At 38.4% G+C, this 11,458-nt stretch overlaps 1 protein-coding gene across 1 annotated transcript in view; it reads left to right on the top strand.

Annotated features, from left to right (window-relative positions):
* Positions 1-2: 2 nt before the first annotated feature.
* The window catches only part of FBXL17 (F-box and leucine rich repeat protein 17), a gene marked incomplete at its 5' end in the record, with an annotated part of 472,906 nt that continues 461,450 nt past the window's right edge, over positions 3-11,458 (top strand). The window contains one exon of the mRNA XM_029941235.1: positions 3-206. Coding sequence (XP_029797095.1) covers positions 3-206 — 204 coding nt within the window. The remainder of the gene's footprint in view (positions 207-11,458) is intronic.

Here is an 11,458-nt window from a genome sequence, read left to right as displayed (position 1 = left end):
CCTCTCCCACTTCTGAAGGTACCCCCACAGAGGCCGGCGGGGACGCCGTCCGAGCGGGGGGCACCGCCCCCTCGCCCGCCCAGCAGCAGCGTGAATGCGGCGACGCGGACTGTCAGGAGCCCCCAGAAAACCCCTGCGACTGTCACAGAGATCCACCCCCCGAAACCCCAGACATCAACCAGCTGCCGCCATCCATCCTGCTCAAGGTGGGTCTGGGCGAGTGGCGCAGGGATGCGTGCTTTCCCCCAACCCCGGCCCCCGCCTCGGAGGTTTTCTCTCTCCTCCCCCTAAGCGTGGAGGAGGGGGTTCCCTGATAGCCAGCGAAGTCCGAGGGGAGATTGGAAAGCCAATGGGGAAGATGCTTATGGCCTCTTCCTTGAAGTAGAAAAACTTGGAGTCTCGTCAGTGTTTGTTTTGTTTTGTTTTTTTTTAATAGTTTGGGTTTGTTACAACAATTCAGGACTCATCCGTTACTAGATTCCCAGTAATTTAGAAATTATTCGTAGATATTTTGCGAGATATTTATCAATTGAGCAATTTTCATTTACTGGTAAAGATTTCCTCTATTAGTTTTTGAGAGTGTTCAAACAGTACTTTACCATTTGATTGCTAACCAGTTGATGTCAACGGTGACCTTTAATTGAACATTTACTATGATCAGGCACAATGCCAGAGCTTTATGTACATACTATCTCACTGAATCCTTCAATTAACACTGTGAGATAGTTTTACAAGAAGACACTGATACTGCGGTGCCGTGTGCCTACAGGAGTAACTCAGGCAGAGGTGGTCTTTGCTCTGGAGCTTCGAGTCTAGTGAGGCTTGAAGAGCTTGACTTGTCCAAGGTCACACACAGGAAGTAAGGGCAGATCTGGGGAATTCAGTCCTGTTGGTCTTGAAAAGCCTATGATTTATGCTATGTTTTGTTTCATTCCTTCATCTTAACCCTTTTATAGAAGCAGACAGTTTGCCAGAAGGTAGAGACAAATGTATTTTTTGTGGGGGGATAGATGAGTAGAGAAGAGGTGGGTGTCCTGTGGGAGCTTTGTCTCACTTTCAACTACTAGGTTAAATTTTAGGCTTTGTTAATTCTAGTGAGAAGTTTAAGTGACAAAGTTAGTGTTAAGTTACTACTAGCAAGTTATTTTTTCCTCATTCCTCAGCTTCTTCCTGGAACTTCATAAATATAAACCTCCTTTTTCAGTGTGGGTGATATTTAAGACTAGCCAAAAATAACCTAGATAAGAAGAATTTGGCTACTTTTACTGTTACTGAAGTAACTGTCTTTAGTTACAATGTTAACTGCCACCAGTGTACTTTTCTGATTAGGCTTTTTGGACATTTATAATCCTGGCTGTTAAGACTTGTTTTACTTTAATGTTCTTGTAAATAATATAGCAAAAGAATGGGAAGGCCTAACTTTTTCTTGAGTCAAAATGTAATGATTCAACTCTTATGGAGTTGTACTTGTTGGAGGAGTAATTGCCTCCTCTGTGTTCAGGGTGTGCGTTTTAGGGCAGAGGAAACTTTGAGTCCTTTAAAATCAGTCATGACAAAAGATCAACAAATATTTGGTAGAGAAGTTTGATTACTGTCTTATTATTTGGCCAATAAGACTGTTCTAAAGCAAACCAAAACAAAACCCAGGTAACTTTCTACGCAAATCATAATTTCAGGAGGTAGAGAACATTTTAATTTAAAAAAAAAAGTACATGATCTCCTAGTAAAGAAAATTTCTATAGGATAAATTTTACTACAATAGAATATCTGCAAAAAACATTTTTTTCCATATTTTTGTGTGTACTGTTGAAAGCTAATTGGATTTGCCTTGTCATGTTGAGTATTTAGACATTTTAGGTAGATTTCCGTAATAGAAACTGGAATAAAGATGGGTCTCATGGTCTTAGTGGTATTCGGCACCAAGGAAGTTGGACTGTTGGCATGATTTGAAATTGAAGTTTTTTCAGTGTTTACTAATCTATTCCAAGTTTTAGGGATAAGACTTTTGGGGGCAGAGACTGTCAACACAGATTTTGTTCCTTGTTCTGTTTCCTCCTTTAAGTGCAGTAGCTGGTGTTACTTAGCTCTCATTAAATATTTATGAATAAATGAGTGGACAGGTATCTAGGATGTCTAGGTTGATACTGTGGGCAACTATGCCATGCCACTAGGAAGTCTCTAAAATGTTTATATCCTGACCTGAGTTGTTTAGAGCCTTGTGATAAAAGCCATGTGATGGTGAAAAGGTTCTGGCTTTATTTCTGGTGAGGATTGGAGGTGTTTGGCCTGGAGAGAAAAAAGACTTTGGGAGCTATGACAGTGTTTTACAGCACAAGAAGAATTGTTGGGTCGAGAAGTACAAGTCCATCACCTCTGTTGGAAAAATTCTTAGGAAGCATGCCCTTCTTCCCTAATAATGGGTCAGTAGCCTTTATGATTGTATTGGTGTATCTTTTTTTATCAGAAGGTACTATAGTTGTAAAGGGGATGTGGAGGAGGGAGAGTTTGGGAGAAATGTAAGGAAATATGATTTAAAGGTTTTTAAGGAATTTTTTCCAGGTAAAATTTTTTCCAGGCAAAAAGCAAAAGGAAAAGAGAAGCACTTTTGCTTCATAGGGCAGATTTTTGGCTCAATATCAACAAGATTTTCTTTTTGAATCTTATTTTTATGTAACTTGTCTTAAAATACTAAAATAATGCAAGGAAGACAAAAGTTTGCTTCAATATACCCCTACTTTCCCATCCAGTTTCCTATTCAGAGGTAACTGACCACTGTTAACAGTTTAGATGTTGTTCTAGAACTGCTTTGTAGAGTACAGTAGCTTAAAGTAGTTAAAAATGAAATCACATAGATGTGGTATATATACACAATGGAGTACTACATGGCAATGAGAAAGAATGAAATCTGGCCGTTTGTAGGAAGGTGGATGGACCTCGAGGGTGTCATGGTAAGTAAAATAAGTCAGGCAGAGAAGGACAGATACCATATGTTTGCACTCACAGGTCTAACAGGAGAACAGGAGAAACCTAATGGAGGACCGGGGGAGGGGAAGAGGGAAAGAGAGTTGGGGAGAGAGAGGGACGCAAAACTTGAGAGACTATTGAATACTGAAAATGAACTGAGGGTAGAAGGGGAAGGGGGAGGGGGGAAAAGAGGTGGTGGTGATGGAGGAGGGCACTTAAGGGGAAGAGCACTGGGTGTTGTATGGAAACCAATTGGACAATAAACTATTTTTAAAAAATCACATTTAAAATTCAGTTTCTCAGTCACAATAGCCATACTGGACTGTGCAGATCCAGAACATTTCATCATTGTGGAAAGACCTGTGTAAGCCTTCATAGCCTTTTTTTTTTTTTTTTTTAAATACATGGCACCAGCTTGTACATGCTCTGCTTTTTGTGTGTGTGTGTGTTAACAATGTGGTTTGGAAGTCTTTCCTCACTAGTAAGTAGTGCTTATGATTTCTTTTGTTGTTTTCTTTTTTTAAAAAGGTTTACTTACTGTTTTAAGATTTATTTATTTTGAGAGTGTGAGCAGGATAGGGGCAGAGAGAGAGAGAGAGAGAGAGAGAGAGAGAGAGAAAACGAACCCTAAGCAGGCTTCATGCTGTCAGCACAAAGCTTGATATTGGGCTCGAACTCATGAACTGTGAGATCATTACCTGAGTGAAAACCAAGAGTCAGATGCTTAGCTGACTAAGCCACTCACGTGCCCCTAAAGTTTATTTAAGTAATCTCTAAACTCAACCTGAGGTTCAGAGTCATAATCCTGAGGTCAACAGCCATATACTCCATGGACTGTGCCAGCAAGGTGCCCCTTTGTTATTTTTAACTGCTGCATAGTATTTCATACTGTTGTACTGTATTCTCTATTACTGAATGTTTCCAACTTAGTGCTACTACAATGTTAACACATGGATTCTGTGCACTTAGAGTCATTTTTAAATTTAAATTTAAATTTTTAAAAAATGTTTTATTTTTAATTTTTGAGAGAGAGAGATGCGTGAGCAGGGGAGGGTCAGAAAGAGAGGGAGATACAGAATTGAAGACAGGCTCCAGGCTCTGAGCTGCCTGTCAGCTAGAGCCCGCCATGGGGCTCGAACCCATGAACTGTGAGATCATATCCTGAGCAAAGACAGAAGCGTAACCGACTGAGCCATCCAGGTGCCCCAAGAGTCATTTTTTTAAAATGATTGATTTCGAGAAGTGAAATTTTAGGGTTGAAGATTGTATATATTTGGAATTTAGGAAGTCCTTTCTAACAAAAAGAATTGTGTGAAAATGGAATGAGTTCTTTCTTGAAATAGTGAACTTCACTGGAAATCATAATTATGTAATTTCAGAACCGAAAGCAATCTTTGAGATCATCTGGTTGCTCCCCACTTTTGCTTGAAAAAACAGGCCTGGAGAAAGTGAAATGGCTTCCCCAAGACACTTCAGATAATGAAAAGAAGACTTTGGGCTGAAACCCTTCTCAATGTCTCCAGATCTAGAGATATTTTCAGTGTATTGTGAAAGAGGGTCTCAGTAATCTTCTCAGAGATTTTATGAACGAGATTCCTGAATTGGGGATGGCAGGGAGGAGCTTACACCAGAAGACTTCTAAGCTATTATGAGTCAGAGGCTAATTTTATAATTGGGTCTGTAGGGTGGAATTGTGGCCTTTAAATACAAGCCATTTGAGAAGTAGGAATGACTCTTGAAAGGTCAACTGTGGGAATAGCTTTTTGTTAAGTATGTAAGCCTGTTATAGTTGATCTTTGACTGGTTGGTTGGTGGATTGCTTTGAATCAAATAAGGTAGCTTCAGTCTCTGGTACCTGTTGCCTCATATCTTAAGGCAATTCTGCCTTCTGATATCATAATTTTTTAAAAAGTAGGCTCCACACCCAATGTGGGGTTTGAACTCAGGACCCTGAGATCAAGAGTCAGATGCTCTGCTGATTGAATCAGCTAGGTGCCCCCAACAATTAGATTTTTTTAATTTTTAAATATTTATCTATTTATTTTTTTAATATAACACAATTTATTTTTTTAACATATGCAATTATTTTCCATCATTTACAATACAGTAGTTACAATGAAACTCCAAACAGAAAAGCAAAGTAAAAAATCAAAACCCCCACTTCTATTTCATGTAATTAGACTTATACAGAAATTAAAAGGTTAAGTACCAACTAGTTAATCACCTAATTTCACAGCTATCTGAAGTGGCAATCATTATATAGCAGCTTATCTATGATACATTCAAGATACATGATACAATTTATTACTTGCCCATAAGCTAAGATGCATAGGAGCACATGTACCCCAATGTTCATAGCCCCAACAATTAGATTTTTATCTTGTGGAACCACTATGCAACAATTTTTCCAAATGATAGCAGTGAAATATTTTTGTAAGTAGTTACTATCTTTGACTGCATATTTTGATATCTATATTTAAGATTTAGGGACTTCATGTGCTTTATGTTTAGATGTTTTGCACTCTGTCAACAGACCTATTTCTTTCCAAAGGAAATAAGGTAAGAAATCCAAAATCTATTACCCCCATTAGAAAACTGCCTCACCATGCACACACCCCAGATAATGTGTCAGTAGGTATTAAATCTTTGCTTTTATAGCTTTACTGCCAACAAGTTGCTTTAGTGATCAAGGAAGAATTTTATAAGAGAAATGCGCTTTGGGGGAAGCTTATGTAGTTGATTTTTTTTTTTCCAGATAAGAAAATAAGGATGAAAGCAATGGAAATGAGAGTCAGAGGAAAAAAAAGTAATATCACCTTGTAAATCTTTGAATTTAGATTCCTAATGAGTAAGAGGAACTAAGTTAATATGTAGCATTTTATGTATGTTTGACTTAAGTCTTCAGTACCAGATAACCTCTAGAAGGTATGTCTGTGCAATTATATGGATTATTTTAGTCAGCTCTGAAATGGAATGTTGTTAGGAAGTCAGGTTCAAGATTTTCTTTGCTGAAAACTGCCAAGTAATTTTGATGAACTTAATCAGGTCACAAAAGGTGAGACTGTTTTCTTCTTATCTTAAGAAGTCTATATATTTTGGAGCCTTGTAATGAGTAGCTGTTAAGGGGACAACCCTGTGCCAAATTTTTGTGCCAACTTTGGAATACCAAGTCGTATAATTGCTAGGGAATATGAGAAGATAAGTGAAGGTGTATTTGGAAGCATTTAATTTAGCAGAATAATTTCCTCAAAAGTTGTTCAATTTTGGCTAAATATTTTATGCTTGTCAAGTCTTGGCCAGTTTGGAGTCAAGTGGTGTGCTAAATGCATCTGTGTGGAGGAAGAGGCTAGAGTTATGAGGAGTGATTGGTTACACACACACACTCCCTAGTTCTGTCCACACAAAAGGGTCTTAGAACAGCAATACCCAATAACAGTGTGTGCATCCACATCTTAGCTTCTAAAAATCATTCTCTACTAAAAGGAATCCGAGTTCTTGGAGAAATGGCTGATTACAGAGCTGGTACAAAGAAAGTACAAGATAAGCCTACACATTTTGTGCCAGAAAACAGTGAAGAGCTCAAAGGGTAATAGGTACATGTCAGAAGGACACATCATTTCATAGTGTTTCCTCCCAAAATACTTAAAAAAAAAAAGTTGTGTACTTTATTGAATTCTTTGACTGACTTTAGAACTTACCCTTGTGTAAATTTCATAATACTTTGCTATAGAATAGCTTTCTGTTATGGTAGTTGGGATTTTATAAGTTTGCTGTGCCTTAAATTTTAATCATTAAATTGTGAAAAATTATTTTAAATTATAGAATAGAAAATAGTTTTAGAATCTGTGACTTCCATGTGGCTGTATAGTTAGAAAAGTACCAGAAATACGTTTTGTGTCTCTTTTTCTAAAACGTGCTCTATTTAAGAGACTGTTTAATAAGTGTTACTTTCTGGGCACCTGAGTGGCTCAGTCAGCTGGTCGTCCAACATTGACGTCAGCTCAGGTCATTATCTCATAGTTGGTGACTTTGGGCCCAGCGTCAGGTTCTGTGCTGACAGCTTGGAGCCTGGAGTCTGCTTCAGATTCTTGTCTCCCTCTGTCTCGGTCCCTCCCCCGCTCATGCTCTGTCTCAAAAAAATATTTTTAAAAAAAATAAATGTTACTTTCAAGCTTTTGGCAGGTGATACAAGTAGAATACTTAAGAGGCAGGATATGATGTACATGGCAAAAAAATTGAAAAGACCAGAAAAGTTGAAATGGTTGAAATAATTCATTTTAAGAAGATTGCAAAGAGGGAATCTTTCTGAATCTTGAGAATATTATCTGCTTAGTTCCTACTAAAATGTGATTTTTATGTCTGTGTGCATGTGTGTGTCTTCTCAATAGGAATTCAAAGGTTCTGGGAAGAAGAATGACAGAATAACAGAAATACAGAGCATATGGACTTTTTTTTTTAAAGAAAGCTCTACTGATACTTAATTTACCCACTTTAAGTATACAGTTTGAGTTTAGTAAGTATATAGAGTTGTTCAACCATCATTATAATCGAGTTTTAGAATACCTCAAGTACTTCCCTTACGCTGCTTTGCAGTCAATTTCTGCTCACACCCCTAGCTCCAGGCAGCCACTGATCTGCTTTCTGCGTATATAGTTTTGCCTTTTCTAGAAATTTCATGTAAATGTCATCATACAATATGTAGTCAAGAATATTGTATCTTTAATATCACTGTATCTCTCATAACACCTAGCATAGTCCTGACACAAAAGGACTCCGTAATCAATAGCTGCACAGATAAACTTCTTTTCAAGTATTTTTTTTTTCAATGTTTATTTATTTTTGAGAGAGGGAGAGAGAGAAAACAAGAACCAGTGGGGAGGGGCAAAGAGAGAGGGAGACACAGAATCTGAAGCAGTCTCCAGACTCTGAGCTGTCAGCACAGAGCCTGATGTGGGGCTGAACTTGAAAACCACAAGATCATGACCTGACCTGAAGTTGGATGCTTAACCAACCTCAGCTACCCAGTCTTTTCAAGTATTTCTATAACTTGCATGGCACCTGTCTAGTCATAAACTTTTGCAGTAATATTTGGTAGCAAATAAAATCTCTCTTTCAAGAAATAAAATGGCCAAATGTAAGTATTGGCTTGGTTGATTTTTCAGGTACTTTAAGCTTATATGGGGTAGGTATGACCAAGTGTTAAGCAGCAATGCATTCATTCTCTGAAGTTTCTTCAGTCTGCAGTGTCTTCTGAAATTTTATACTGTTGCCCTGCTCAAAAACAGATCTTTTCTTTTCTCTTTTCTTTTCTTTCTTCCTTCCTTTCAAAACAATTTTTAGTATTTATTTATTTTAGAGAGGGGGGAGTGGGAGAATGAGGGGCAGAGATGAGAGGGAGACACAGAATCTAAAGGTCAGCACAGAGCCCAACTTGGGGCTCACACCGACCAACTGTGAGATCATGACCTGAGCTGAAGTCCGATGCTTAACCAATTGAGCCACCCAGGCTCCTTTAAAAATAGAATCTTTCAAGGATCAGAAATATTTGACTGTCACCTAGTGGTGATTAGTTCAGATTATATCTGTAATATGACTGGTAATTTTTCTGGTAATTCATATTTTAGTTGTGTTTTCCAGATTCACCATGAAAGATCAAGACTATTGTTTTCAACCCAGGTCCTGACTAGAAGTCACTGCTATTTTCCAGTGTCCATTCCCCTCAAATTCTTCTTAGTAACAGAATCTACCATGGTCTGGCTTGGCACATGATCAGCTAATTAGAGGCTGTTTTCAGCCCTTCTTGTAGATACATGTAGCTATGTGACTAAATGGTAGGTAGTAGGATCAGTGGAAGTACTGTGTACTACTTCATAGTCATACCATAAAAGTAGCTGCTTGTCCATTGCTTCCTCTTCCCTTTTTCAGGGTTAGACCACCTGGATTATAAGAGTAGGCCATTATCCACTCTGTAGGTGAAGGCAGTGAGAGCAGAGCAACAAGGTACAAGATGATAGATCCCTGGATCTTCTACATCCTTAGAATACCTACACCTCCTTGTTTTGGATTTCTGTCATGTTCAAGCTATTGCTAATAGGCCTGTGGTAAAGTAAGCAATTTCCTGGCTTGATGCAAGTGACATCTCAGTTTTTTTTCGATGCCATTTTTTCCCTTTGTAGTTTCCTTTATTGAACAAAAATGTTGTTCCAGGTCAGTCCTTTACAGATCTCTGTTCTCTTTGTTTAAAGCAACCTTCGAAATACTCCATCTCTTAAATCTCAAATTATTCAAAGATAATTCAGAAATGCCTTTGTGTATATAATCTTAAAGCCAGTGAATGCATCTCATATTTATTCAAAGAATTCAGAAAGGCTTTTGAGTATATAATCTTAAAGCCAGTGAATGCATCTCATATTTTAATGTCACTCACAGAAACCCAAGTACATATGCACAAATGTTGGTTAAATGAGTTATGATAATTTGGGGGAGAAGTTACTTTTTGAGGAGTCAAGATATAGGAGATAGAGCATTTTAATGACAGAAAGAAGAACAGGAATACTTAAACATTGTTTTAATTATTTTTATGTAACAGATTATCCCAAAACTTATGAGTTTAAAACCACAGATATTTATTATTTCATATTTTCTGTGGGATAATAATCCCTGTGAAACTTAGATGAGTCCCTTTGATCAAGGGTCTTGTATGAGGCTGTAATCAAAGTGTTGGCTGGAGCTGCTCAGCAAGGCTCAAGAATTTCTGTCTAAGCTTATTTGTGAAATTCTGGGCAGGCCTCAGGTCCTCACTGGCTGTTGGTGAGATGCTTAAGTTCCTTGCCATATCCTGTGGCTTCTCCATAGAGCTAAAGCAACATGGCAGCCCACTTCTCCCAGAGCAGTAGATCTAACAACACCCCAAAATGGAAGGAATTATTTTTTTAACTTTGTCTTGGAAGTAACATCCTGTCACTTCTGCCATACTCTGTTCTTTATAAGTGAGTCATTAAATCCAGTTCACACTCAAGGAGAGGATCACACTGGTGTAAATATCAGGAGGTGAGCTCACTGGGGGCCATTATTGCAGCTTGCCTATCACAAACAATATGCAGAGATCTATTAAGTATGCATTATTATCAGCTTAGTATTTTGGATTTTTTATTATCTGTGTTGGCTTGTACCGGTTTTATCTACCCTTCACCTACTTTCAGGTGAGGGATTGATAAAATATTAAAAGATATTAAATTTCTTTACAGCTGGATAACTAAGACTCATGTAGATCCACTTAGATTTAGTTAGTTATCCGTGGATTAAAACAATCATCTTACTTTTACAAAAGAGAAACCAAAGTGAGAGATATTTTATTTATTTATTTATTTATTTTTCTAAAGTTTATTTATTTTGAGAAAGAGCATGCAGGGGTGGGCTGTGGCAGGCAAATGGGGCCAGGGGAAGGTAGAGAGAGGGAGAGGGAGAGAGAGGGAGAGGGAGAGAGGGAGAGAGAGGGAGAGAGAGAATCCCAGGCAGGGTCTGCACTGTCAGCACAAAGCTTTATATGAGACTTGAACTCATGAACCATGAGATCATGACCTGAGCAGAAATCAAGGTCAGATGCTTAACCAGCTGAATCACCTAGGCACCCCCAAAGTCAGACATACTTTGTGCTTCTTGGTCCCACTGACCATGTTACATGTATCTTCTACTTGATAAGGGACAAATTACTCCTTTAAAATGACATAGTTCTTTAACCTTAAACAGTGATCTACTTTCCCTGAATCTTTATTTTCTCATTTTAAAAAATGGGGAAGGTGAGCATAAAAACATCCATAAGAGGAGTGTCTGGGTGGCTCAGTTGGCTAAGTGGCTGCCTTCAGCCCAGGGCATGATCTCATGGTTTATGAGTTGGAGCCCCACATTGGGCTTTGTGCTGACAGCTCAGAGCCTGGAGCCTGCTTCAGATTCTGTGTCTCCTTCTCTTTCTATCCCTCCCCTACTCTGTCTCTCTCAAAAATAAACAATAAAAATTTTTTTTAAAACACCCACAAGAGAGGGACTTCCAGCAATTACTGCATGAAGAGTTTGGTGTATTCTCTCCACAAAAGTAAAGTAAAACTAGGCAAAATTGTCCGAAACTCTTTGGGCTCAGGCAAAAATTGAGAAGCATTTATTTATAGAAAAACAGCTAGAGCTTTCAAGAATGGTTGATATCTACAGCATTCTTGGATGAGGACCCCTACTGTGTGCCCTCCTCTCTAATTCCTGTGGCAAGAACTAAAGTTTGGGAAACCTGTGGCCCTGTTGGTTTGTGGCAACAAGTATAAACATGTATTTGTCAACTTAAAGAGATGAACTTGATGAGAAGCAGGGAAAACGCACATATTTGCAAATGTGAGATTGTGTTGCTAATTGGGATGGGGGGAGGGACCAGCCAGGTTTTTAATGGGCAGACATTGGAATTGAGAATACCATAAGGGGAAAAGCTCTCCATATATCCCTGGTGAAA

The sequence above is a fragment of the Suricata suricatta genome, chromosome 6 (assembly GCF_006229205.1).
Source record: "Suricata suricatta isolate VVHF042 chromosome 6, meerkat_22Aug2017_6uvM2_HiC, whole genome shotgun sequence".
NCBI lineage: Eukaryota > Metazoa > Chordata > Mammalia > Carnivora > Herpestidae > Suricata > Suricata suricatta.
This window is presented reverse-complemented; position numbering and strand designations above follow the sequence as displayed.